Source organism: Miniopterus schreibersii (assembly GCF_964146895.1).
Source record: "Miniopterus schreibersii genome assembly, chromosome: X".
Lineage (NCBI taxonomy): Eukaryota > Metazoa > Chordata > Mammalia > Chiroptera > Miniopteridae > Miniopterus > Miniopterus schreibersii.
In genome coordinates this window covers 101,618,732-101,646,729 of record NC_138104.1, presented here as the reverse complement: position 1 = coordinate 101,646,729, position 27,998 = coordinate 101,618,732, and the positions used below count along the sequence as shown (strand labels likewise).

General features: G+C 43.1%; 1 protein-coding gene across 1 annotated transcript; it reads left to right on the top strand.

Annotated features, from left to right (window-relative positions):
• Nucleotides 1–47: 47 nt before the first annotated feature.
• PRPS2 (phosphoribosyl pyrophosphate synthetase 2) lies at nucleotides 48–27,933 on the top strand. Its single transcript, XM_081126478.1, has 7 exons — nucleotides 48–269; nucleotides 6,161–6,344; nucleotides 15,165–15,263; nucleotides 15,944–16,068; nucleotides 24,044–24,217; nucleotides 24,933–25,092; nucleotides 25,203–27,933. Exons 1-7 carry the CDS (start codon nucleotides 148–150, stop codon nucleotides 25,293–25,295), a joined length of 957 nt encoding a protein of 318 aa, XP_080982604.1. The 5' UTR covers nucleotides 48–147; the 3' UTR covers nucleotides 25,296–27,933.
• The last annotated feature ends 65 nt before the right edge of the window (nucleotides 27,934–27,998 follow it).

Below are 27,998 nucleotides of genomic sequence, written 5' to 3'. Positions count from 1 at the left end.
CCCACCCCAGCTCCGCCTCCCGTGGCTCCGCCCCCGCGGCTACTCCCCGCCGGTTCGTCGGTAGCACGGCAGCGCGCTTTCCAGCTCCCGCCGCAGGCTCTGGTGCCAAGGCTGCCTCTGTCCCCGCCGCAACCGTCGAGCCTCAGGATGACCAACATCGTGCTGTTCAGCGGCAGCTCGCACCAAGACCTGTCCCAGCGTGTGGCCGACCGGCTGGGCCTGGAGCTGGGCAAGGTGGTCACCAAGAAGTTCAGCAACCAGGAGACCAGGTGGGGACCCCGCCAGGCCGGGGAGGGCGCCGGACGCTCGGCTGCGGGGCCCGGCCAGGCGCTCCCCCTTCCGGGGCGGGCAGGCCACGACGCGGCCTTCGCGCCACCGCCGCGGCGCCCCGGAAAACCGAGGAGGGCGGCCCCAGCCCGGAAGGGCGACCTGGGGGCGGTCACAGCGTCTCAGGGCGCGGTGGGCACCGCCGGCGGGAACCGCCCGGGTGCCGGGCACGCGGGGAGGGCCGCCCTGGCTCTGCTCGCCGGGTTCGTGACCCTGCCGGGCTAATCCCAAACCCCGCGTGCTCGGGAAGGTTCCGCTCCCGCCCCCCACCCGGGCTGCGCACCCGGTTCATCTAGGGCAGTGTAAAACGCCGCTTCCCCACCCTGTCCTGGGGGGTCTGAGCCCACGGTCTGTGGAGCAACGCGGTGAACGCTACCAGGTGACTCCCGAGCAGTCAGACTGCAACCCTTTGGGTTAACCAGCAGGTGCGGTTGTGCAAAGGGTTTAAAAAGCGTGGGAACTCCGAGTGCGCACGTGCTGGGTTTCCCTGTGCTTCCTCCAATTTTTCTGCCTCAGAGATGATGGACTTTCAGCCCCTTCACAGTTCTGAGACTTTGCTGTGTCCAGCAACCGTCCCTGGCTGGAGTGCAAGTGCCAACCTTGTCTCAGGTCCACCAGAAGCTGGCACCTCTGCTCAGTGAGGCCAGGGCCAGAGGCTCCCTTTTCCACTGCCCGAGTCCTCCTAGCTCTGTGAATTTCAAGTTGCTCTCATTCCCCCGCCCCTCCCTTTAAATGTCTAGCGCCCCACACGGTTACTGATCATTTCTTATCTTTGGCCAAGACCCACTTCAGCATTTTCAGCAAGTGGTACTGGAACAGTTGGTGCCAGCTGGGAAAAACAAAAAAAAAGAACCTCTATCCATACTTCCTGCTGTTTCAAAAAATTAACTTGAAATAGATCATAGATCTAAATGTAAAATCTAGAACTAAAATTTTCTAGCTGAAAACATGGGAGAAAATCTTGATGACCTTATGTTAGGCAAAATGTTTCTTAGATACTGAGGTGTTATATTAATACATTATGGGGAAGATGGTGTTTCTTGTCAGCTTTTTAGGAGAGGTGAACCCTTTCTTCCTGGTGGGAAATAATAATTACACAGCCCTGATGATAATATAAGTGAAGAAAGATTTGTGACTGAATAGCAGGTAGTATTAATGCTGGGATTCCTTCAGCTAAAGAATTCGTCTTTGCAGAGTTAATAAAGAGGACCAGGAGGATGTCAAGGGCTCAGGGGAAAGATAGTATAGCTAGGTTTGAATGTTGCAATATTTTGCCAATCCTATTCAAGTTGCAGTAGCATTAAGAATACAAGAAGAATGGGATAATAGGTTTTGTTCAGGAAGTGGCATCATACAAGTAAAGGAGAAATTTCTGAATGAAGTGAATTTTGAAAATGAATATGTCACTCTTACATGTTATCTCAGTACAGCCCAATCCTTTCCTGCTAAAGAACGTGGGTAATCTAGATCAGAAGTCCACTGTGAAGTCAGGGTTGGATTTCTGTTGAGTGACACTTACTCAGACATTTAAGTACTTATTAAAGCACACTCAATTTTATTTAGTTTTGAGTATTTTATAACTACCACTTGATAATTAGAAATCATGAAGTCTCAAAATGCACTCTACTTGAAGTCTTGGAATTGCTTATATAGTTACATTTTATGTTTTTTTAATATCTAGACTCTAAAAGGTTAACTTCTTGACTTTTCTCTCCTGTGAACTGTGTAGATCCAGAGATTGATTTCTACCAACAGCCCTCTCTGTACCAGGTACTGTGCTAGTGATCCAATTTTTACTGTGTGTTCCTAAGACCAGAAACAGAAGGGCAAAAGGAAGAGAGAATTGATTCAATTCATGTAAGGGGCCCCTTCCTGAATCTCTTACTTAGCCAGGACCAGAAACCTTGTTCACTGTCTCCTGGTCATCACTGCTCCCATTCCCCATTTTTCAAACACTACTGAATTGGACACAGAGCCTTTTAATTATACCTTCTCATCTCTAAATCATTTCACATGTGAGGGAGATGGCTGTCTCAGCTTTACTATAGGCCACTGAGATGCCATGATGACGTCCTAGGACAGCCCTGATGATGGTGTCTGAACGTCTGTTGTAACATTTTATCCTGGTCTGTTAAGCCCACAGAGTCGTTAGCTGTGTTGTAAGACACAAAGTTCCGGTTATCTCTTGTTGTGTAACAAATCACCCCAGAACTTCATGGCTTAAAACCATAATTATTTCTTTGACTCTCAAATCTGCAATTTGGGCAGGTTTCAGCAAGGAAGGCTTATTTCTGCCCCATGTGGCATCTGAGACAATCAACTGGGGCTGGAGGATTCACTTCTAAGATGGCTTACTCACGTGGCTGTTAATTTAGTACTAGTTTCTGCCTTGGAGGTTGGTTAGGAACCTCAGTACCTCTCCATGGGGCTGCTCGAGCTTCTTTCTCATGGCATGGAAGCCAGGTGCCAAGAGTGAGTATTCCAAAAGGCAGGATATGGGCATCCTCAACTTCTGTCACATTCTCTTGTCAAGCAGAATCCTCCCAGATCTAAGGGGAATCTTCTTGATGAGAAAAGTGCTAAAGAGTCTGAGGCCATCTTTTAATTAATACATCCATTTATTGTTGACTCAGATAAACTCATCAGCCTTCTTCTTTCAGGATCAGTAAAGATCCTTTATCTGAAGAGCAAATAGATGCTGCCTTCTGGCCACAATTTTTAAAAGTCCTAGAATAGCCTTGGCCAGTGTGGCTCAGTTGGTTGGGCGTCATCCTGTGCACTGAAAGGTTGCTGGTTCAATTCCTGGTCAGGGCTCATGCCTGGGTTATGAGCTCGATACCCAATAGGGGGCGTGCAGGAGGCAGCCAATCGATGTTTCGCTCTCACAATGATGTTTCTCCCTTCCTCTCTCTCTCTTAAAAAAAAAAAAAATCTTTAAAAGAAACCCTAGAATAAAGATCAGTCATGATGATCTTTATGAGTAGAAGCAGGAGTAGCTTTAGAGAAAAAGTTGCCATGGTAATAGTACTTTCTGTCCTTCTCTGGACTGCTAGTAATATGAGGTTTAGGTTCCTGAGGAAGATTAAGCCAAAGAGGCTAAAATTTGGGGATAAACAGTTATTACACCAGGAATTGGCAAACTTTTTCTTTCAAGGGCCAGATAGTGAATATTTTAGGCTTGCAGGCCCCTGTCGTGTCGGTAGCATGGTACCATTCTGTAGGCTAGAAGTCCATCATGGGTCACTACGTTCTTTCCGGAGGCTCTAGAGGAGAACTCATTCCCTGGCCTTTCCCAGCTTTTAGAGGCTGCCCACATTCCTTGCTCTTGGCCCCTTCTTCCATCTTCAAAGCCAGCAATGCAGTATCTCTTTGACCCCACTTTAGTCTTCACACCTTTCTCAGACCTCTTCTTTCTCTCTCTTCTATTTTCAAGGACCCTTGTGATTATATTGGTCAACTAGAACAATCCAGAATGGTCTCCCTATTTTAAGGTCAGCTAATTATTACCTTAATTTCATCAGCCACCTTGCTTCCCCTTTGCCATGTAAACTTACAGATTCAAAGGTTCAGGGGATTAAGATGAAGATGTCTTTAGGAGGCCATTGTTCTTCCTACCACATCATTCTCAGCCCATGAGCTGGAGATTCTCAGCCCATGAGCTATATAATACTGTGACTTCCTAAGTGACTTCATCCACAGTTGATGTGATATTCACAAAGGAATTCCATTTATCTCCTTTGTACTTGAGATCGGAGGGAGTACATAGAATTCTGCTGTTCCTCCCATCTTAAGGTTGTCATTGAACTGTTTTTATTCTATAGCCGAGCACATGCAAGAATATGACCCACTATTACCAAAACTCACTTTCAGATCATGTCAACTGGGAAAACTTCATTTTTGTCTTCTAATCACTTGAGGTTGGTAGAAGCTCCTGTTGATTCAGGTAGGCTACTATATGGTCTCCCAAAAGTCACTTGTTTAAAAAATGCATAAATACTACAATAAATATGACACTTTCTGTTGAAAAAGACCTTCAGCTTCCTTGATGAAGTGGGTCTTGGAAGGGTTGCAGCTTGAGTTGCGAGGAGCTCAAAGGAGGGTGGTAAGAATTGGCGGGGAAAGTTGTGACAGCAGATGTGGGTGGGTATGGCTGCTGTTGTTGTAAGGGGTATGGGGGGCGGGGGGTGTTTGAAGTATTTCTCAGTGTCTCCATTTAGCTGAGTGCAGTCTTTTGTATTATCTCAGGATGAGAAGTCATGGGAAAGCAATTGCAAAACTCATGTCATACTCAAATTGTTTCTCATATATCAATCACTGGAACAGATTTGCCTTTTGAAAACATTGCAGCAGAGCTGACGCTGTCCTGGGTTCTTGGCAGCACTCCATGAAGGATCAGCCTGAGCATGCAGCACCATTTTGCTTCCCTTCCCATGGAAGGCACGTGCGAGCGATGGGCAGGCTGCCTCTTCGGCTGAACACTCAGAATTCTGTACCCAAAATACAGACATTTTCCAACATTCAATTCTTTAAGACTTTCAAAGCTCCTATTTACTCTTCTCAAGAAACTACCAGAGAGTGCCAGTTAGCAAAACAAGGAAGTATACGCTGAGAAAGAGTACAGAAAGTGGGAAATGGGGAGTGGCAGAGGGGTGGAGGGAACCCCCTGGGGGCAGCTGAGCCCTGGCTGTGAGGCCCAGGTCTGACAGCCATGGGCGAGGCGAAGTAGGCCAACGAGTGGAGACTGACCTCGAGGCCTCTGACCTCATGGGATTTAGATTGTTAGCCAAGTGTTTAGGCTGGAATTTGTATTGAGTACTTAGAACACTTAGCAGATGAAAAGATAGGATAATTTCCTCCAAGGAGAACAAACCCCCAAAAACTGCATAAAAGGGAAATACTATAAACTGCTTTAAGTTTACTGGATGGGCTCAGCTCTGAGCAGCCTTTACACCGTTATGTAGTGCTCATGTTTGGTTAGAATATTGATCTATATTGGGACGACAGCTGGGGGAGGTGGGGAGGCTGCACATGAAGCTGGCGATGGGACAAGCAGGAAAGAGCTAAATCAGCGTCTTCACAGGGAGGAGTCACCACGTGAGGCCTAGAATAAAATGGAGTGAAGCAGCGCAAACATTAGCTAGAGGCTTGAAGATAAACATCAAAAAACATATCAAGAGTTGAAATTGGTAGCCTCTGGGCTATTTGTTACAAGCCTTACCGAATGATTTGAATTTTTTAAAGCAATGTGCATATGTAACTTTAATAAATATACATAATTAAATATATTTAGCAGAAAAGCGTTAACCTGGCAAGACCGAGACAAATTTCTAAGGAGCATGTAAGAGTCCCCTTATATATGTAAGAGGCCTGCTTGCAAGGTGGCCCTAGGCTGGCCTCTGGGAACTTAGCTTTTGCAAGGGTTCCCTCCATTCCCTGATAGGAAAGGTTTACAGCATGAACAGTGCGGTTAATGGTGAGTGCCTGGGAGCCTGGAATTTTTGTGTGTCAGACAGAAGGTGCCCACGTGACCAGCCCCCCCAGTAAAACCCCCCAGACACTGAGTCTCTAATGAGCCTCCTTGGTAGACAGCAAGCACTTCACACGTTGTCACAGCTCATTGCTGGGGGAATTAGGCTCAGCCTGTGTGACTCCACCGGGGCCATCTCTTGGAAGCTTGCACCGGGATTCGCCTGTGTTCTTTTCCCCTTGGCCCCCTGTGCTGTCTGCTCTTGCTGTAATACATCTTAGCCGTGAGTACACTGTCTGCTCAGTCCTGGCCAGTCTTCAGACACACATGCTTTCGGATTAATGGGTGGCATCTGTCCTCTCCTAGCGTGGAGATTGGTGAAAGTGTGAGAGGGGAAGATGTCTACATCATCCAGAGTGGCTGTGGAGAGATCAATGACAACTTGATGGAGCTTCTCATCATGATCAACGCCTGCAAGATTGCATCGTCTTCCAGGGTGACCGCGGTGATCCCGTGCTTTCCGTACGCCCGCCAGGATAAAAAGGACAGGGTACGAGCGCTGCGTCCTGCTGGGGGAACCTGCTCTGGGTGAACGTTGACTGTTTTCCTCATGTTACCTTAGAATATCTAGAAAATATTTGCCTTCTATTTTAATGATCGAGTAAACATGCTTTTTCACCTTGGCTTTTCCAAAGGTTTGTCTTTGAACCTGTCATCATGTTAATATTTATAGATATAGAAACAGATAAAGCATATTTTTGCAGGTATTAAAATAGCATTGTAGCCCTGGCTGGTGTGCTCAGTGGTTAGAGAGTCAGCCCACGCACTGAAGGGTTGCAGGTTTGATCCCCAGCCTTATTGGGACACATGTGGCAGGCAACCAATTGATGTGTCTCTCTTGTGTATGGCCATACCACCCTGAACACGCCTGATCTCGTCTGATGTTTCTCTCTCTCTCTCTCTTTCCCGCTTCCACTTTCTCTAAAAATCAATGGGAAAAATATCCTTGAGTGAGCACACACACACACATACACCATTATAGTCCTATAGCAGTGATTTTCAACCTTTTTTCATCTCTTGGCACACATAAACTAATTACTAAAATTCTGCAGCACACCAAAAAATATATTTTTTGCTGATCTGACAAAAAAAAAAGGCATAATTTTGATTCATTCACACCAAATGGCTGTTGTTGTGTTGGCTGTTGTCATTTTTTTGTTTGACAATCTAAGGGAAAAGAGGTCAGTGCCCGTGACTAAATAGTCAGGTATTGCAGGTTTTAAGTATTCTTGTGGCACACCACTTGAAGATCACTGTCCTATAGTGATGAAATGGTTGTGTATCTTTGTGGTGGTGGATAGAACTCAATACCCACTCCCTTGCTCACCTAGTGAGCACAGAAAACTGGAGGAGTGGGAATCAGGGCACTGGACTGTATCAGGGCCAGTATCCTGGCTGGGATATCGTACCGTAGTTTTTCAAAACGTTACCATGAGAAACTGGGTGAAGGACACACCAGATCTCTACATGTTTTTGGTTTTTGATTTTGGTTTTTTCTTCTCTTAATCCTCAGCCAAGGATATGTTTTTATTGATTTTTATAGAACATGGAAGGGGGAGAGAAAGAGAGAAACATCTATCAATTGCCTCCTGTATGTGCCCTGCCCAGGAGTTGAACCCACAACCTTTTGGTGCATGGGACAACACTCCAACCAGCTGAGCCACCCAGCCAGCGCTGCATTGTTTCTTCATCTTATCTCTTTTTAACCTTTCAAGAGAATGAAGCTAATGTTGAATTATTCTTTTAGCAACACTAGTATGATAGGAATGAAGATGGAGTTGGAGGGGAACTTTAAAGGGGATTGTATTAGTTTCCTAGGGCTGCCGTTGTGAATTGCCATAAACTGGGTAGCTTACAAGAACAGAAACGTAGTCTCTCCCTGTTCTGGAGGCCAGACGTCAGGAATCAAGGTGTGGGCAGGGCTGCACTTCCTCTCAAGATGCTAGGGGTTAGCCGCCTTTGCCTCTTCTGGTTTCTGATGGCTCCTGGCATTCCTTGGCTTCTCATAGCATCACTCCCATCTCTGCCTCTGTCTTCACATGGCTTTCTTCCCTGTGTCTCTGTGTGTCCCTGCCTGTTTTATAAAAGGACAGTCATTGGATTTAGGGCCCACCCTAATCCAGAATGATCTCATCTTGCTCTTTACCTTCATTATATCTATAAAGATCCCATTTCCAAATGAGGTCAAATCCTGAGGTTCTGGGTAGACATGAGTTTAGGGGGATACCATTCAGCCCACTACAGGGATCAACTTTTAAGCTGTTATCCACTCTACGTCCTATGAATGGCTGTTCGGTCAGGTTCCACATGAATCCGTCCACTTTATAAGAAACAGTGCTATTCAGTGATATGGTAACTGATTGTGAGAAAATTTTTCCCCAGTACACCTCCATTTATCTTCGTAATTCATTTTCTGAAACAACACAAATTTCTAAACACACAAGATCCCCTCATGTATGAAAAAATTTCCTTTATAAATTTGAATTCATATACCAAGGTAGTGTGGTTTCCCCATCCTATGCTGAACACAGCCTAATTAATATTCACTGGAATCTTGATCTCTGAAACTCCATTCTGCACTTGACATCTGATTAGATTAGAGGGGGTCAGCCAACTTTTTCTGTACAAGGCTGTATGTGTCTGTGGTAACTACTGAACTCTGGTTGTATATCAGACAGAGACAGACAATATATGATTGGTGTGGCTGGATTCCAATAAAACTTGTATTTATGGACACTGAAATGTGAATTTCATATAATTGTCACATGCCATAAAATGTCCTTGTTTTGATTTTGCTTTCAGTTATTTAGTCATATAAAAGCCATTAACTCACAAGCAATACAAAAACAAGTTGCTGGATTTTGCCAACAGCCCATAGTTTGCAGACCCTGGATTAGAGCATCCATTGGTTGTGTGTTTGTCTGTCACATCGTGACTTAGCTTTAGCTCAGGGCATCCAAAACCTTAAGTCACATATACTACTGTGGAGCCTATGACCTCCCACTTGTTATTTATGGAGCTTCTAGACTTTATTTGCAAGTTTCATGTGCATTTTTAGCTGCTACATTCTAATTTATTAATTTTGTCCCATCAATGTAGTCTGTTTACCTCTTCCTCCCATCTGTGCTTCCACGGGATGGTTTAGCACCACATCCTTGTCTGTATCATAAAGGAACTAATATTCTGCCACTGGTATCTTCCATGTGGCAAGCGGTTTAGTAAATTACATATTATGTAATTTGTAGTCTGGTCTCCTTTCACTTCTAGTAGCTTTTGCATTTGGGGCTAAGATATTTGATAATTGTATCTTCTTGAATAAATGGTTCCTTTTATTATTACAGGACCCTTTCCCACTGATTTGTAGCCTAACTTCCTCTTTAACTGATAAAAATATTGAGACTCCCACATTCTTTGTTTGCAGTATTCCATTGGCCACTGTTTCCAAAGTTGCATTTTCAGGCTTTGTTTCTTATGTGCATTGATAATGCAGTCTTTGTTGTATAGAGAAGCGAGCACTGGCTGGTCTCCTGTCTCACAGGGGATGTGACGTGCTCCTGGCCTCTGGTCTCTGATGGCCAGCAGTGGCCCTTGCCATTGTGCAGACAAAAAGAGCACCACAGAATTCTGAAAACCCTGGTGGCTTTAGCTGTTCTATGGAACTTCATCTTCTGTCAGTGCTTCCTCCCTCTTCCCATGGTGGGGCGTGTTCACAGTTTTGCTGTTTGGAGCCATTTCAAGCACCCATTTCTTTCCTCCCCTTCACCCTTTCTTCATCACTGTGTTATAATTGTGTTTCCTGTTAGAGAAACTGATAGAATAGAAGGACTCATGGAGGGCTGTATGAATTGCCTGTTGCTGCCATAATCAATTGCCACAAACTGAGTAGATTAAAACAACAGAAGTATATTCTCTCACACTTCTTTTTTTTTTTTTTTTAATGTGTTTTTATTGATTTCAGAGAGAAGGAAGAGAGATAGATATAGAAAATCATCAATGATGAGAGAGAGAGTCATTGATCGGCCGCCTCCTGCATGCCCCCTACTGGGGATGGAACCCACAACCCGGCATGTGTCCTGACCAGGAATCAAACCCTGACCACCTGGTTCATGGGTTGACGCTCAACCACTGAGCCACTCTGGTCAGGCTCTCTTAAACTTCTGAGGCTAGAAGTAAAAAATCAAGGTGGGACAGCGGTCTGTCCAGAAGCTCCAGGGGAGGGTCCTTCCTGACCTGTTCCAGCTCCTGGCTTGAGGCCACATCACTCACTCCTCTGCTTCCATGTTCACATGGCCTTCGTCTTATCTCCATCATATCTCCCTCTTTAAGGGTACATGTGATAGCATTCCGGCCCTCCAGGATAACTGCCATCTCAGAACCCTTCACTCAATCACATATGCAAAGACCCTCTTTCCAAATAATGTAGCAGTTACCCAGGTTCCAGGGATTAGGACCTGATGTCTTTGGGACATGTTGAAGGAAGTCATTGATGTGTTAATATGTGGACATTTTAAGGACAGTTCAAGCTTTGAGATAGTGTTATATATTTTATCATCTAAGCCAAGACACTCGAGCTTGAAGGGAGCTCTGTGAATAATTATATCAGGAAACAAGTGTCTACCCCGGCTGCCTGGGTGAATCTGACACACGGCCACCCTTTTGTAGGCCTTTAGCTTTGGGACTGACCTTGGAGCTGGCCAAGACATACAGATTGTTCTGGCACCATTAACTGTCATGTCTGTGTAGTCAGTGTGACTCATGTTATAATAAGTAGGAAAACAGTTTCATTCTTTCACCAAACTGGTCGAAAGGGCAATCCTTTTTTTTTCTTTTCAATTTATCTTTATTATTGAAAGTATTACAGATACCACCCCCTTTTTTCTCCATTGATCCCCTCTACCCTGCATCCGCCCCTCCCAGGCCTTCCCCACACTATTGTCTGTGTCCATGGGTTATGTATTTATGCATAGAAGTTCTTTGATTACTCTCTCCCACCCACTCCCCCACCCCCACCTTCCCTCTGAGATCCCTCAGTCTGTTCCATGCTTCTATGTCTCTGGATCTATTTTGTTCCTCAGTCTATTTTGTTTATTAGATTCCACATATGAGTGAGATTATATAAAACTAAATCAGGAAGAATCAGAAAACCTGAATAGGCCAATAAGAACTGATGAAATTGAAGCAGTAATAAAAAAAAAAAAAAAGCCTCTCAGCAAACAAAAGGAAAGGGCAATTCTTAATTTTGTCTGTCATTTGAGGTATACTTTTGTGTTTTTAATATTGCTGGTAATAGCTATGAATAATTTTTCTAATCATTTCTCAGATCAAATGGATTGGCTTTGTATTGGGAAACTGCATCAAAGTGGAGGTAACAAGGGCTTGAGAGAAATAGCCTGAGCCTCTGAGCAGACTTTACCTATAAGGGTGAGCGATGAGGAAACCCTGAGTGATGGGGGAAACACTTCTTCCTTTTTTTGGCTTCACTTAGGTAGGCTAAATGTCATGTGGTGTTTGAGGGCCATGGGAAAGCATGGGCCACACTTGCTCTCTGGGCTCAGAAAGAAAATTCTCCCGCTGGGTAGCCCTCCTCTTATCTTTTCCCTCCCAGAGAACTGTGTTGCCTGTGACATCTAAGCCAAAGAAGTTCCAAGTAATTGATCTACTTTGAGGTACCTGCAAAGGAGCCCAGAAAAAGCTAGAGCATTTTAACCATATTCAAAGCTTGTTTGTCATTTTTCAACCTCACTGGTTCTTTTTGAGCAAGCCCTGCATACCTGCAAAGTTTGATTTTTGGTTTTATTTATGTGTGCAAGAAACCAGGGCCAAGTTCTGACAGTGAAGGAAGGGTTTCATGAATTTGGCACTTTAGCACAATGTAACACCACCATGGGAAATGATGATGATACAGTATTAATTGTAGAAGGAGTAGTCTCAGCTCTGGGGTTCCAACTTCAGAATTGGGTGGACTTGGGTTTGAATTTCAGTGCCATTAGTCACTCAGTTTGTCCTTCGTAAGGGTAGCTGGAACTCTTTGTGCCCTTAGTTTCCTAATCCGTAAATTCAGGATAATATTTGCTACTATATATAAAGTGCTTAGCAGACATTTTCCAAAAAGAACCAGGTGTTGCCCTGGCCGGTTTGGCTCAGTGGTTAGAGCGTCAGCCTGCCCACCAAAGGGTCCTGGCTTTGATTTCGATCAAGGGCATGTGCTTCGGTTGCAGGCTCAGTCCCCCACCCCGGCCGGGCGCATTTGGGAGGAAACCAATCGATGTGTCTCTCTCATATCCATGTTTCTCTCTCTCTCCCCTTTCTCCCTCCCTTCTACTCTCTCTAAAAAAATCAATGGAAAAAATATCCTTGGGTGAGGATTTAAAAAAAAGAACCGGTATCAAATTTTTTAGGCTTTGTGGACCACAAGCGGCTCAACGCCACTGTTTTCCCATGGAAGCAGCCGTATATCATATGGCGCTGAAGGAGTGTGGCCATGTCCCAGTATAATTTTCTGGTCATAGAAATATGAATTGCGTATACTTTTCAAATGTCACCATCTATTGTTCTTTGTTTGCTTGTTTTTCAACCACTTAAAAATGTAAAATCCATCCTCAGCTCACAGGTTGTACAAAACCAGGTCACAGGGCCTTGGTTCGCTGGCGCCTGCTCTAGGGAACACTCGGTAATTGTTAGCTTCCTTTCCCAGCAAACGCGGCCTGACGCGGGCAAGGCTGCAGATAATTACTTTGCAGGTGATAGAAGACTTGTAGCTTTTTTCAAAACTATTTCCAAGGTTCCGTTCTCTTTTCAATTATGAAACTGTTTCTTTTTATTTCTTAACTGAAAAAATGAGGACTGTTGTCCTGACATGAATTTCTACAAACTTGTCCATTTTTCAAGGTTGTCAAATTTATACTTTTAGCAGGTTGGCATCTGCTACATTGAATAAGATCTGAAATAGCCAGAGAATCTTGGATGTGTTTTTTTATTAGGATAGGCGAATATTTTATTTTTGATGACTGGATTTTGACTCTACCTTTGTTGAAATGTCATACTAATTTTCCTTTTTATTGGCTGTAAAGACAGTTAACTTGTAAATCATTTTTCCTGCAAGATTCAGTTGGTTATTGAGCCAAATTATGAAATGCAGTGCAAAACCCAAATTTGTAAATGAGGTCCTGTGGTTTGGATCTGAAAAGTAACAAATGCTCGATGCCACTGAGAGAGATGAACAGAAGAATATTTTTGCCGGTTATAAAATTATAGGAAGAGCCCCAAATCAACTAGTGTTGCAAGTCAGATTCTATTACAATGAAGTCCCAGTGATCAGTTTACTATTTTAATTGTCCTGGGATTTTGTTAAGCTAAATAATTTTCACAGTATGTGAGGCTAATGATGAAATCTTGGATACTTGTTGTTATAGAGATTCTACTGTGAAATATTTATCAAACATAAATTTCGTATGCAAGGTGTGTGATATGAAAATCTCCAAAACCAATTCTTTGTCTTTGAGGACTGCATGGTCTGGTTGTGAACCCTGACATCCGTACATATAATATCTTCTCATGTCAGTCTTTCAGCAGGTGGTCCCAAATAGTGGGGGCCAGATGCTCAGCCAGTGCCATGTCCCTTTAGAAGGGACAGATCATTTAGTTCTGGAGTTCTCAGAGTGCCTTAAAGTTTGGAGATTTGAACCAGATCTGGAGGGTCAGACACATTGGCTCAGTGGAGATGGAGTGGAATGGAGGTGTGGTGGGTGTATGGGTGTAGACAGCACTGAGGTGTCCTCCAGAAGAGAGAGAGGCCCAGGACAGAGTGCAGGAGGACCCATGTGGCAGAGGCACGTGTGTGCGAGGACCAGCTCTCGGTAGCTAGAGCCAGGCTGACCGGCGGGCTTCTTAACCCGAAGGTAATGTGGAACAGAACAGGGGAGTAAACAGTGAAAACATGAGTGATAATATATAGTTAGTTGAGAAGATTGAAAATTTTAAAGAAATGAGAAAAAGATTTTCCCATTATCTCACTATCTAGAAAAATCTATTAAAATTATGGGGTAGTTCTTCTAATTCTTTGTTGAAAAAAATTTGTGTGTGTGTATATTTGCATATATATTTATATTGTTTTAAAGTAATGTTTCTTTTTTAAAAACAATAATAGTGTATTAGAGAAAATACAAATTATCTGTTGACATTGTGATGTAATTCCTTTGTGTTTTACATGAATATGTATGTGTGTATGTGTATTTAACAGGGATCATTGATTTTTTTTTTACTCTTGTGAATGAAGTCTTTTTCAGCTTTATTGAGAGATAAATGACATATAATATTGTCTAAGTTTGAATGAAATCTTTTAAGCTTATATTTTCTTTTTTGTGGCTGGTATATTGGAATACTATTGTTTACAGCAAAATACTGAACTTTTTTCCTAGGGTCTAATCATGTCTGTATAATCTCTTGGATTTTTTTTTTTAATGTGGGCAGAGTTACTATCCATAGTTAATGATGTGGAAGCTGAAGCTCTAGAGAAGTTAGCTCACTTTAAGGAGGACACACAGTCAGTAAACAACAATGCATCTGCTTCTCTAAATGTTGTCAATCACCTTAAGGTGTTCTTTCTTCAACCTGTTTTCTGTTTAATTTGTAACATTAAACATTAGCTCCCAGCTGCAGAACATAAACTCTTCTTTGAGAGCTGGCCTTGGCCTTCGAGGCTGTGCAGGAGGTAGCCCTACCTCCCCGTGCAGCGTTTACACTCTCCCCTGGGCCACTGCCTGTGACCACACTGGACTTAGTTCAGTTCCTGGGTGTGATATCTCAGCCCGGTGATGTCACACATGCTGCTCTTTCCGGAACGCTGGTCTCCCTGCCTCTGCCCGTCTTAGAGCCGCTTCCTCGGAGGGCCTCTGACAACCAGCCTGTTTCAACTTGATGTCCCCCGTGCTGTTGCCTCTCTCGGTATCTATTCCACACACTGGTCACGATGTGAATTGCTCAAATAGTGCTGTTACACGTCAACAGGTTAATTATTGGCTTCTTTAACATTTGTCCTCTACACCCAGTGTCAAGCACATTATTTTGCAATAGTATATGTAAATGGTAAATATTTGGTGAATAAAATGGAATGGATACTTTTTGTTGTTATAACATGTAACTTTCTTCATTATTATTAAATAATACTTTACAATTATTGTTAATTTTCTTTATGAACATGTTGTAAATCAGCTGTGATTTATCTTTCTCATGTAAACCTTAGTGGGAAGAACCTGAAGGTATCCATCTCTTCCCTTTTCCCTCTTATAAAATCCATGTCTTTATGTTTTAGAGTCGTGCTCCAATTTCTGCGAAACTTGTGGCCAATATGCTCTCGGTCGCTGGCGCAGATCACATCATCACCATGGACCTGCATGCCTCTCAGATCCAGGTGCTGGCATTTTCTTTCTTGCCCTCGGTTGTCATTGGGGGCTTAATGCAAGTTAAATCCTAACTGTTAAGTTAAATAATTTGTGAAAGAGGTAATGTGACTCGTGTTTGAATTTGTATATGACGACTCTCCTGGCTTTTCATCTTGACTGAACTTGGAAATGTAATTTCATGTTGATATTGCCTACCCCCAGCCCCCCCCCCCCCGTGTCCAGTCAGTTTTGGAGGAGTGGGAATATCTTCCTGGTAGTAAATGCTATAATGCCATTGCAACTTTGGTAAAATAATTAGAATGGCAGAGTCGTAATGTCTTAACCTCTTCGTAACTTAGCTCCTTCATCTAGCAAACAGGCCCAATTATCCTGTGCCTACTCTGTGGTACAGTGAATGTGAGGTATTTTGGGCTTATCATAAGAAGCAACAAATCTCCCCCACTGCTCTGTACCCATTCTGTATTCCTTAGAATATAGGTGATCATAAGGTAATAGAATGTGTCCCCACAGATAACAGATGGAACTGAAATATGCTCCTAGAACATATGTGTCTTTTTATTTAATTCTGTTAAAATTAAGAAAAAGGAGTCTGTTGAAAAGGCTTCCTTTGGATAAAAAAGTCAAATTTTTTTAACGAAAGATCATCTTTTCAAAAAGCATGCAGCATGACACTGACTTCTCCCCGCAGGGGTTCTTCGACATTCCTGTGGATAATTTGTACGCGGAGCCGGCGGTCCTGCAGTGGATTCGGGAGAACATCACAGATTGGAAGAATTGTATCATTGTTTCCCCCGACGCGGGCGGAGCCAAAAGGTAGGCACCTGCCACACCAAGCAGATTAGGAAGGGATGCCCTGGCCGTTGTGACTCTGGTTGGGTGTCGACCTGTGCACCGAAAGGCTGCTGGTTCGATTCCCGGGCAGGGCACATGCCCAGGTTGCAGGCTCAGTCCCCAGTAGGAGGCGTGCAGGAGGCAGCTGATAGATGTTTCTCTCTCATCATTGATGTTCCTGTCTCTCTTTCTCTCCCTCTCCTTTCCTCTCTCTGAAATCAATAAAGAGATATTAAAAAAAAAAAAAAGGAAGGGAGGAAGGGAGGAAGGGAGCTATCTGGGGCCAAGAAATAAAGAAGGGCTGAAAGCCATGCTCTGGTGACTGGGGGGGGGGGGTGTGTGTCATGTGTCAGATCCAGGAAGAAGCTCGTGGCTGGGGTGTTAGCACCCACATAGGAGCCTCCAGAGAGAAGGGGGTGAAAGGGGGACCTCTCCCCTACAGTCCAGGGAGAATGCCAGGCTTTACCAGGGCCTTCGAATGGGAAAAAATAGGCATCCTCAAGATATCAAACTGAAGGCCTATGCCACGTGTAAATGTACAATGGGATATCTACTCTGTCCCCATGGTGCGGGAACCCTTACGGTGCGAAAATTCCCATTAAAATTGGTCCCGGACTGCAAAGCAACAATTCCACAGGTCCTGCTGTGCCGTCAGCACTCCCCGCTGAAGTCGGCCTCATTGTGCCTGCTGATCCAGGTCACCGGGCAGCAGTCAGCCAGCTCCGTGGGGTGACAGAAAAGTTACTAGCTCTAACATGAGTAAGTTGCACAGAGACTGGCATGGCACTGATAGCATCAGAGTGGAGCACACTGAATGGCATAGGAAAATGGTACCAAGCAGCAAGTCAGGAAGGCTTTGCAGGGACTCGAGGAACTAAGGAGCAATAGGTACAGGTAGTGCTCTACTGCATGCTGGGGCGTGGTGACTCAGAGTGACCTTGTAGAACTGTGCAGCTGCTGTCTGGGAAGGAAGAAAACATGGAATGGAGTTTTAATGCCCAGGTAGGTGCCTCCATCTGGAAGGGAGAGGTAAAAGAGACCTCTGTCCACCAGCCCAGTGAGAAAGCAAGGAAGCTAAACCAGTGACCATCAAGCTTTGGGACATCTTTAAAATGCAAATGCTTGTCACCTCATTTGGCTCCCTCATCCACCTACAGCCCAGCTAGGGACCTAGAATTGAACTTAAAATCTGAGTAGCCCAGAAAGTGAGGTCCTGATTCTTACAAGAGCCCCGTTGTGCGCTCAGCTGCTGTGTGCTGTCGATACTGCTTAGGTTCCTAGCACAGAAAAGGAGGAAGAGTGGGGCACAGCTGGAGATGGGTCTCTGACAGCAGCAGGAAACGGCCATTGAAGGACGTCACAAATATATAAAAGAGAGAAACAGAAAGTTAACTTGCAAAGACCCCAGCTGGGCAGCAACAGGGCGAGGAGCAGCACCGTGTCAGCCCAGCACAGAGTGTGATGCTCCCAAATGTGCCCGCAGCCAGGCCCTCCAGGGGCAAGATACTCTAAGTGTTGTGGGTAAGAAGACGGAAATGTGAGCAACATACTGGAATAATTTCTAGTGTAAATGCTTGTAACTTACTTGGAATTTACTTAAGTCACACAGTGGAATCTGTATTCAATATGGCAAGTCCATTTGCGCTGGCTGGTTTGGCTCAGTGGTTAGAGCCTTGGCCTGTGCACCAAAGGGTTACAGGTTCGATCCCCAGCCCCAGTCAGGGCGCAAACAGGAGGCAACTAATTGATGTCTTTCTGTTCCATGTCTCTCTCTCTCTCTCTCTCTCTCTCTCTCTCTCTCTCTCCCCCCCCCTCCCCCCCCTCCCCCCCTTCCCACCCCTCCTCCCTCCCTTTCACTCTCTCTAAAAACAATGGAAAAAATATCCTCAGGTGAGGATTAAAAAAAAAAACCCTTAAATTTGTTCCATTGTTTTTTTACAGCTGGGTTACATTCCATTGTATGTGTATGTTCTGGTTCCTTTAACCAGTTCCCTTTCCTCACTCATGTGCACTGTTGTTTGTACTGTCACGGTTGCTTACCGGTGGGAATATGTTCTGAGAAATACGTCCTTAGGCAATGTTGTCACTGTGTGAACATCGCAGAATGCGCTTGCAGGAACCTAGATGGCGCAGCCTCCTGCACACCCGCTTACGCGCTGTAGCCCGGTGCTCCTAAGCTGCAAGCCTGGGCGGCATGTTAGTGTACTGAGCGCTGCAGGCAACTGCAACACAACGGTGAGTGTTTACATATCTAAACGCAGAGAAGACACAGTGAAAACACAGCATGAGAGATACAGGACAGACCCCTGGACAGGGCGCTTCCCGTGGATGGGCTTGCAGGCCCAGCAGCTGTTCTGGCGACTCGGGGAGGGAGGGGTAGTGCGTGAGGAGGCCTCGGACGTTACTGGACACTACCGTGGTCCACTGCACACCTACATTTATTGTAACAATATCTTCAATAATAAATTAACCTTAGCTTAGTTAACTTGCTGTTTTTTTCTTTATAAACTTTAAAATTCTTTTTAACTACTTGACTTTTTTATATTAACACTTAGCTTAAAACAAACACATTATACAGGTGTACAAAAATATAGGATGCCCCCCAAAATGTACACACACCTTGAATAATTATAAAGGCAGGGTTTATTAAAATACATTTCATTTTCAAAATTGAGCTATCAACTGTTAGTGTGTGTACATTTTTTGGGACACCGTATATTTTTTTACAACCTTATTCTATGAGGATTTTACTACTTTAATTTTTTCTTTTACCTTTTAAACTTTTTTGTTAAAAACTGAGACACACACACACACACACACACACACACATTAGCTTAGGCCTGCACAGGGTCAGGATCATCAATATCACTGTCTTCCACCTTCACATCCTGCTCCACTACTGGAAGGTCTTCATCTCTCATGATAACAATGCCTTCTTCTGGAACACCTCCTGAATGGCCTGCCTGAGGCTCTTCTTGAGGCTCAGAGACATGTTCCAGGCTGTTTGCTTTGGTTTGTTTCCTCTTTTTCATCATAGACTTACTTGTGAGCGCCTAAAACCGCATGAACATTCGTCTCGATCAATGAAAACCTTTTGATGTTGGGTTGCTGTGTATAAGGTCGAGCACTCTTTCAGGCATGTTTATTTTCCATGAAGGTCTTCTATTCTTACCTTTTGCCTATTGTTCTGTTGGCTAGAGGCCTTTTAGTTTGGATTGTAAGGAGTGGCACCCAGGCAAGAGGTCACACCTTCCTTTCTCGTGTGCTTGGGGGGGGGGGTGCAGAAATTTCCCCAAGTTTTTCATTTCTTCCCTTTGTATATTTTGATTCTCTGCAGGACTTTTAAAACATTCTTATATAATCCTATCTATCTATCCTTCACATTATGACTTCTTGGTTTCTGAAGGATTCACCTTCTCTCAACATTTTTCTTCTCTCATGATTTTGTTTATTTTCAGGATTGCTCTTTTCTTTTTTTTCTTTTTTATTGAATTTATTGGAGTGACATTGGTTAATAAAATTATATAGGTTTCAGGTGTACAATTCTAGAATACATCATCTGAATATTGTACTGTGTGTTCACCACCCCAAGTTGTTCTTTTCTTTTGTAATGTTCCAATTTTCTTTGACATGAAAATTGTTTTGGAATAAAGACTAAAATAAGAGTCCACTCTTTTCCCCTCAGCCACCTAGTCATTCCAAAACTACTTATTAAATAATTCATCTCCCCCTTATTTACACAAAATACCATCTTTTATGAAAAGTTTCCCTGTCAACTCCTGCTTTAAAAAGTACAGAATCGACTGTCAGAGTAAGTTGTTGGCATTGAGATGCTATTTGCTCAGAGCCCCTTGGCATTGAAATGCTGTTTGCTCAGAGCCCTTTCGGAGCAGTCCCACCCCTGCTCCCTCTGCCAGGAAAGTCAGAGGTTTTCAGGGGTGTTCCTTTTGAAATTTTTGCCACTCCTTTTTCCCTTTCCCCAGTTTCTGCTACACTTTCACATCCTCATATTCTAGAATTCAGCTACTTCCCAACTGACAGAACAGTGTCATAGGTAACACATGATATGTGTAGTTTACATTATCTGTGACTTCTTTGCTTGATACAAAAAGTCATATTTCACTAAAGAATATATTATTTATCTCACAAATTGGAGCTTGCTGCCTTAGAAAAAGCTTTGAGACTTGACTCATTCCCAGTCCAAAAAATGCTTAATGTCGCCACAAGAGGTCACTCTTGGGTAGTTTTTGAAGCTTGATTGGGTTGACAGCTAAGAGCAAATAAACCTTAGAAGGAAACACACCTGCCACTGTTGAGATAGTCAATATTAACCAAAACTGGCACAAGAAGTTGGTGAAACTACGTAATTCAGATTTAATTTTTATTGGTTTTCTATTGGAAAGAATGTAAACGTGTCCTGAAGAAATGGAAATCAAACTATGTACTATTTTCCTTCTAGCTTTTTCTTCTTAAGATTTCTGTGTGATACATTGTCTCAACATTATTAGTTAGGATTATATATTACGTCTCAGTTATATACATGCAAAGGAAGAGTTGTAGACTATTTAGGAATAGGAATGTTTTGTCAACCCAGGGGGATTTTTGCATGGGTATTTTCCTTTATTTCCTGCTTCTGGCATTAACATTGGGTACCTGAAGTGATTGGGGTTCCCCACTCATGTCCCATGCTCAACCCCACCCCCACAAAGCCACATAGCTCAGTTTCTTTTCCACCCCACCTCTGGGCCCCCCTGCTGGTCTGCTTGTTCACAGTAGATGAGTGGGATCACCTGGTAGAGGTGTGCCTGCAGGTTATACTTGGACTTCACAACTGCGCACACATGGAACTTAGGCCACATTGGTGGTGGCTGTGGCCCAGAGCCCTGCCATGCTGAAATCTTCCTGGTCCTTACAAATAAACCAATGCTGTAATATACATACACATTGTATATAAGGTGTTCAAGAGTCTTTTCTTGGGAAAATCTGTCTTGTTTTCTGAGAAACTAGCTTTCTTGAATTAGAGCTTAAATGGCTTCTCCTTTATGAAACTGGCATATAGATAGTAGATGTGTTTTAAGGTGATTATGAGGCAAAATTTTTGTCAGTATTCAAAATTATTATTATTATTTTTTTGCTCAGTTCCTTAAGTTGGGAAACCAGTGATAAATAGATTTAGAAATGAAGGGTGGAGCTAGAGCAGCTTGGTTTTGGTTGGAGGCGGAAGGATGCATATTTTGGTGGTAGGAAGAACATTGACCTCATCATAGTAACACTTCCCTTTGCTTCATGGACTTTGGAGATCTGAAGTTGGTGTCTTCTCTTAGCACATCTAACAGCCTTTGTCTTTAACTGGAAAATTCGGTCCTTTTTTTGTTACGATTACTGACATTTTGATTTGTGACCACCATCTTTTGTGCTTTAAAGCTGTTGTCCAGTGTAGTTTTTTCTTTTCCACAAGTTAGATATTATCATTGTAGTTTTATGTAATCAACATTTATTTACATTTGTCCACATACTGCCTGACGTCTTTGCTTGCCTTTCTCCACCCCCTCTCCCCACGGCATCCCAATGCATCTCTTATCATTTCCCTTTTCCTTGGAGTGCCTGCCCAAAGTATCACTTTGAATTAAATTCTCCACTTGGGGGTGTTCATCATACACAATGTAGGGGTTTGGACGAATAACCCTCAGGAGCACCTACATGTAGTTTGCAGCTCTTGAGAGAGAACTAACCCCCTCCACTAAGCATGGAGCTTGCTGCAGACACATGTGCCCCTGCCCCGCCTGGGCAGCAGATTTACTTTTCACTCACTGTTCTGAAGAGCGAGCCTTCAGCATCCCTGTTACACTCTGGTCCCAGCTGGGCCCAGCTTCCTCCCATCCCCCAGATCTCCGCCATCATGTAAGGCCCTTGGAAACCCTCAGGGCAAGAACTTAGCTGCATACCAGCTTCTACTTTTACACCCTGCCTCTGAAGATTCCTGCTGCTCCTGCAGCTCAGTGATGCATTTATAAAGATATTTCCCTTTGTCACCGAGCATTGCAGCTGTTTCCATCATGGAGTAAAGGTGGCCTTGCCTTAGGTTCATTTATGTTCCTTGCTTGAGGCAACTGATGTCCCTGCTAATTTCAGTATAGAAAAAATATTACGATCTGAAACAGTTGGCTGTAGTCTTTGACCAAGTTGGAAGCTGGTAAAATACTGGCCAAATAAGTTATACACAGACTTACCATGTGACCCAGCAATTCTTCCCCTACGTATGTACCCAAAAGACTTGAAAGCAGGGATTCAAACATACTTGTGTGCCACCATTCATAGCAGCACAGTTCACAAGAGCCAAAAGGCGAAAGCAACCCAAGTGCCCATCAGCACATGAGTAGATAGTCAGAATGTGCTATATCCTTACAATGGAATATTATTCATCCATAAAAAGGAATAAAATACTGACACATGCTACAATATGGACAAACCTAGTAAACATCATGCTACGTGAAAGAAGCCAGCTATAAAAGGCCACACGTTGTATGATTCCATTCCTATGAAAATTTCCGAATAGGTAAATGCATAGAGATAAAGTAGGTTCATAGTTGCCAGGGCCAGGACTGGGGCTGGGGGGAGTGGGGAGTCACAGCTTAATGGGTACAGGGTTTCCTTTTGGGGTGATGAACATGGTCTGTAAGTTAGAGGTGGTGGTTGTATAATAGGATGTGTGCATTTAATGCCACTGAATTGTATACTTTAAAATGGTTAAATTGATAAATTCAATTTTATATGTATTTTACCACAATTAAAAAATTCTGGTCATTAAACATTCTCAGAAACAGGCAAGGGAATCCTGGGGCATAGAGACTTGCCTACTCTGTCCTTGATCAGAGCACCCATGAGCACCATTCCTGGTTGCCATCTGCCATCTGAGGATAGTGCAGTGAACAGGATCAGGACTTTACCAATTTACGGAGCTAGGGTCCTCCATTCACTGCATACTAGATTGGGGTGGGGGGGTGAGTGTATGTGAATTCTTCCATCAGTAGTATTTTTTCAACTGAATTGCATAATGATTGATTGTTACTCTAAAAACTAAAATAGTAAAATCTTATTTCATGTCACATTATATCTATGGCATTATTTTGTGGTCAGTTTTCATCATTTAAGCCCACTTTTCCTGGGAAAAATCCAGAATGTCCCGGGCTTACTGATAGCCTGGGCCTGTCACCTTCTCTTTCTGTGACCAGCTCAGCCCTTTCTGAGCTGATGGCTTTTAAGCATTCTCAGTTGATGGGCAGAGAAGCCAGACCCATGATTTACAGTCTCCCAAGGCCTCGAGTGTAGTGGAGCCCATTTTCCTAAGCCTGTGTGTTCCATGGCTGCATAAACCAGGACTTTGTCCCCACCAGCTGCACCCAATGTGCAAATGGCAGTTTCCAAGTAACTTGCTTTAACTTGTGCCTGTGATTTTATTTTATTTTTAAATGTTTTTATTGATTTTTAGAGAGAGGAAAAGGAGAGGAAGAGAGAGAAACATTAATGAGAGTCATTGATCTGCTACCTCCTGCATGCCCCCTACTGGGGATTAAGCCCACAACCTGGGCATGTGCCCTGATCAGGAATCGAACCGGCAACCATGGTGCATGGGACAACACTCAGCCAACTGAGCCACACTGGCCAAGACTGTGCCTGTGATTTTAAACATTACCATGTAACACTAACAAATTGAATATCAGTTTCTTATCCAGTAGTTTTATCCAGTGATCAGGCACCCTGACATTCATCACCAGCTGCCACAAATGCAGGGCCACGTCACTAGCACATTTCTCCCAGCGGTTGCTCAGGCATATCCCAGACCAGGCGTGGCCTTACCAGTGAGACCTGATTCTCTCATTGTCTCGAGTGTGGTTGGTTACTATATTCCTAACATACAACTTGAACATATTTAACAAGCCCTTTTGTGTCTGCGCAGGGTCACGTCGATAGCGGACAGGTTGAATGTGGAATTTGCCTTGATTCACAAAGAGAGGAAGAAGGCGAATGAAGTGGACCGGATGGTCCTGGTGGGCGACGTGAAGAACCGTGTGGCCATCCTCGTGGATGACATGGCTGACACGTGTGGTACCATCTGCCATGCTGCCGACAAGTACGAGGGACAGTTTGGGAAAGTGTTAGGATATCATTAAGAAGGGGAAAATGTCAGCATTTAAAAACGGGGCCTATTTTTCCTCATTATTGCTGTTTGCTTAGCAGTTGCTTTTCAGACCAAAGGCAGTTGTAGCCCATTTATTTTTCCTTGGTAGGAAGAAAACCATGGTCCTTTATGGCCTGATTGTCATTTTCAAGGTTGAACTGTCAGTGGATTTTATAAAGGGTCCAAGGAAGAGTGTTCCCTGAAACTGAGCACAGAAGGGAAGGGACCATCTTGCGGGCTTCCTTCTGTTCGGCCTTCACTCCAGCCTTCAAAGACAGTATAAAACAAAGAACATAAAAATCTATCAATGATTTTTTTCTATTGATATGTCAGAATGATTGTCTTCTGGCTGTTTTGGTTTAAAGCAGTGGCTCTCAACCAAGGGCAGCTTTGCTTCCTGGGGGGACATTGGACAGTATTTGGAGACATTTTGGGTCATCACAGCTGAGGGGAGGGAGGAATTGCCACAGCACAATAAAGAATGCCCTGCACCCGGGGCCAAAGTCAGTGGTCCTGGATTTAATGGCGTACAGAGTATGCTGGCAGCGCGTACCTTAAAGATCCTGGTTTTGGCTAATGAACGTGAGTGGAATTGGCTTCGTGTTTTCCTTTTAAATTCACACTAAGAGGAGACTGATTTGTTTTTGTTTTCTCTTCTGTTTTACAGGCTTATCTCAGCCGGAGCCACCAAAGTTTATGCTATCCTTACCCATGGGATCTTCTCGGGGCCAGCTATTTCCAGGATAAATAGTGCCTCCTTTGAGGCTGTTGTTGTCACAAACACAATTCCACAAGAAGACAAAATGATTCACTGCTCCAAGATCCAGGTACCGTCTACACTCCAGGCAGAGCCAAGCAGTGAGGCTTTTATGTTTTTAATTAAATATCATTAAGATGCCTCACTTTCCTCACCCCTTTTCTATTTTCTGGCGTTTAGGTGATTGACATTTCGATGATCTTGGCCGAGGCGATCCGCAGGACCCACAACGGTGAATCCGTGTCTTACCTGTTCAGCCACGTCCCACTGTAAACCCAGGATCCCGGTGCGGAGCAAGCCTGCTGGCTTCTGACTAGTGTGTTTTTATCTGATTTTTTAGCTTTAGGACTCAGTAATTAGAATGCAAAAGCATCAGATCTTTGTATCCTCCAAGATCCACTGTTTCCCCCTTCTATAGCTCGAGTCCATTTATTTCCAGTTTGCGGGGAGGGTGGTGGTTATTTAATCTGTGAACTGTTATAAGTCAGAAATAGTTTTGTCATCTTGACCGGTTCTGATAGGTGACTTTGTCCTTTGGCCTGTCAGTATTTTGAGGCTACTACTTTCAAGTATATAATTCCAATGTGGAAGTTCCTAATTTATATATTTCAGGGTTGCCAAAGGTGACTTTAGGATAAAGACTTCTATGTAGATATATAATGATAATGCCTATGGACATTTGGGTAAAACCTTGTATAGATTGAGCCCTTCTAAGAAAACTTTAGAAAATTAATAATACCATGATATATATATATTTTTTTGGTTATTGTACTTAATTTTTTTTTTTAATCCTAACCCAATATTTTTTCCATTGATTTTTTTTAGAGAGACTGGAAGGGAGGGAGGGTAGAGGGAGAGAGAGAAATATCACCGTGAGAGACACATCGATTGGTTGCCTCCCACACGCGCCCCAACCAGGGCCAGGGATTGAACCCAAGACCCTTTGGGCTTCAGGCTGATGCTCTAACCACTGAGCAAAACTGGTTAGGGCTGTGCTTAATTTGGACCAAATTTTATGTAGTTTAAGATGGCCACTCACACATTTTTGGGTAAACAGTAGACATATTAGATGCCATATAGTTCAGTATTTTTTTATTACCACTTCTGAAAAAACTTTATAACTATCACTTCCATGAAATGTCATGTTCTAAAATTCCAAAATGATGTTCAGTGATAGATCTGATTTAGAAACTGTTTTGTAGATCAAGTCTCTGCTCACTGTCATATTCATGCTTGCCCCTGTCCATCCCAGATGGACAGTTCGTAGGGCACTTTTTGTCCCGTCTCCTTGGTTTAGCTCTAGCTTTTATTTTGCCTTTTTTCCAATAATTTTATGTTGGGGATTTCCACCAAAATGAAACTTCTAAGTCCCTCAAATTGACTAATCTGATCATAATTTTGCTTTTCACGTAAATAAAAAAGTGGATTTTGGTGAGTTAACACCAAATGCATATTTAAACATCATTTAGCTTTGAGCTTTAATGTTCTTTTGCTTTTTGTAATCAGAAGTAGCAAGTCTAGGCAACTGATTTTTTCAGCTAAAGCCACTACATGAAAAATGTGGTTAAGAAAGGCCTACAAAAAAAGTGCAAATAATTAAGCATTAGCTGCTTCATTAAAATAATATTCAAATAGGGGCCCCAGAGTGATCATGGAGGGAAGACTGCTTTCTCCACCCTTGATAGCACCCTCCCGTGTGAGGTGCCTCCCTGACTATGGCAGAGGGCATGCCTTAATTCTTTGTGAATTTTATTATATGCACCTTGGTGCACAATCAACTGAATTCTTCAGCCCGAGAAGAGGAGAATTTGCCTGCATAGAATAATCAGCAATATCTCTCCCTTCTGCTGAATCTTAAAACTTGAAGGTCAGAATAAATTCCTTAAATTCTGCAGGTGCAAAAGTAAAATCTATTGAAGTCATTAATGAATAGGACAGTGTTGAAGGTCTCAAGCTTCACTACAGCAGAGGTGGAATGGAAGTTAAAAAGTGTCACTTGGTCATTGTAGAAATGAGCATTTTGTTGTACCTTAAAATGGTTTTGGAGATAAAATGATATGGCCTGGTCAAACCAGCTATGCAATACAGATTGACTTGTATCTAAAAAGAGCTGACTTGAGATATGTAAAGGGTTTATTTAGATGGTATGTAATTTTAATTTTTGATAAATGAGTGATACCTGTATTTCTTGGAATTTCTATGCATAGAGAAATGGAAATGTAGTTTTGAACACACATAGACAGCTTGGCATACAAGTGTAGACACACTGACATGACTAAAACCAATTGATTTAAAAGGGATCATTTCATCTAACATTTATAGTAAAATAGAGATGATTTTAAAATAATGATCTGAAGATAAAAAATGACAGAAAATTTATTGTAATGCTCTGAATTAAGAACTGATTGTTACATTACTTAGCACCACATGTGTTGTTTTTAAAGTACTTCTAATACGTTGATTAACTTATTAGACTAGACTCAGCCAGACACAGTGGCGGTGTGGACCTGAGCTATTTGGTTTCAGTTCAACGAACATGAGGAAGACAGTGTCTGAGCAGCTTCATCCCACACCTCGAGCTTTTATTGCTGCTGGTGTGGAAACATTTAAGCAAAACCACTGAAGACGTTGGTCCTGTCCAGTTCTGCTGAATGGAAGCAGACTTGGTGTACATCTAGCCAAAAAGGGAGCCAGAGAAATGTGAACATACCAAAAGCACTCAGCCTCCAAATTAATTTATACTAATCAACTTACAGATATTCAGATGATAACTGTTCTTTTTTAGGAAAGATGTCAACTAGATTCAGGAATGTGTCACTTACAGTGCTTGTATTGGTTTAGAATATAAGATCTTAAGATCTTCCAACACTGTACTAAAACATTTCAATAAAGTCATACTACTTCTTTCTTTTGTAGTGCGTGTCATCATTGTGGAGTAGTGTGTTTTGATGGAGTGATGTGTTTTGTGGGGTACCT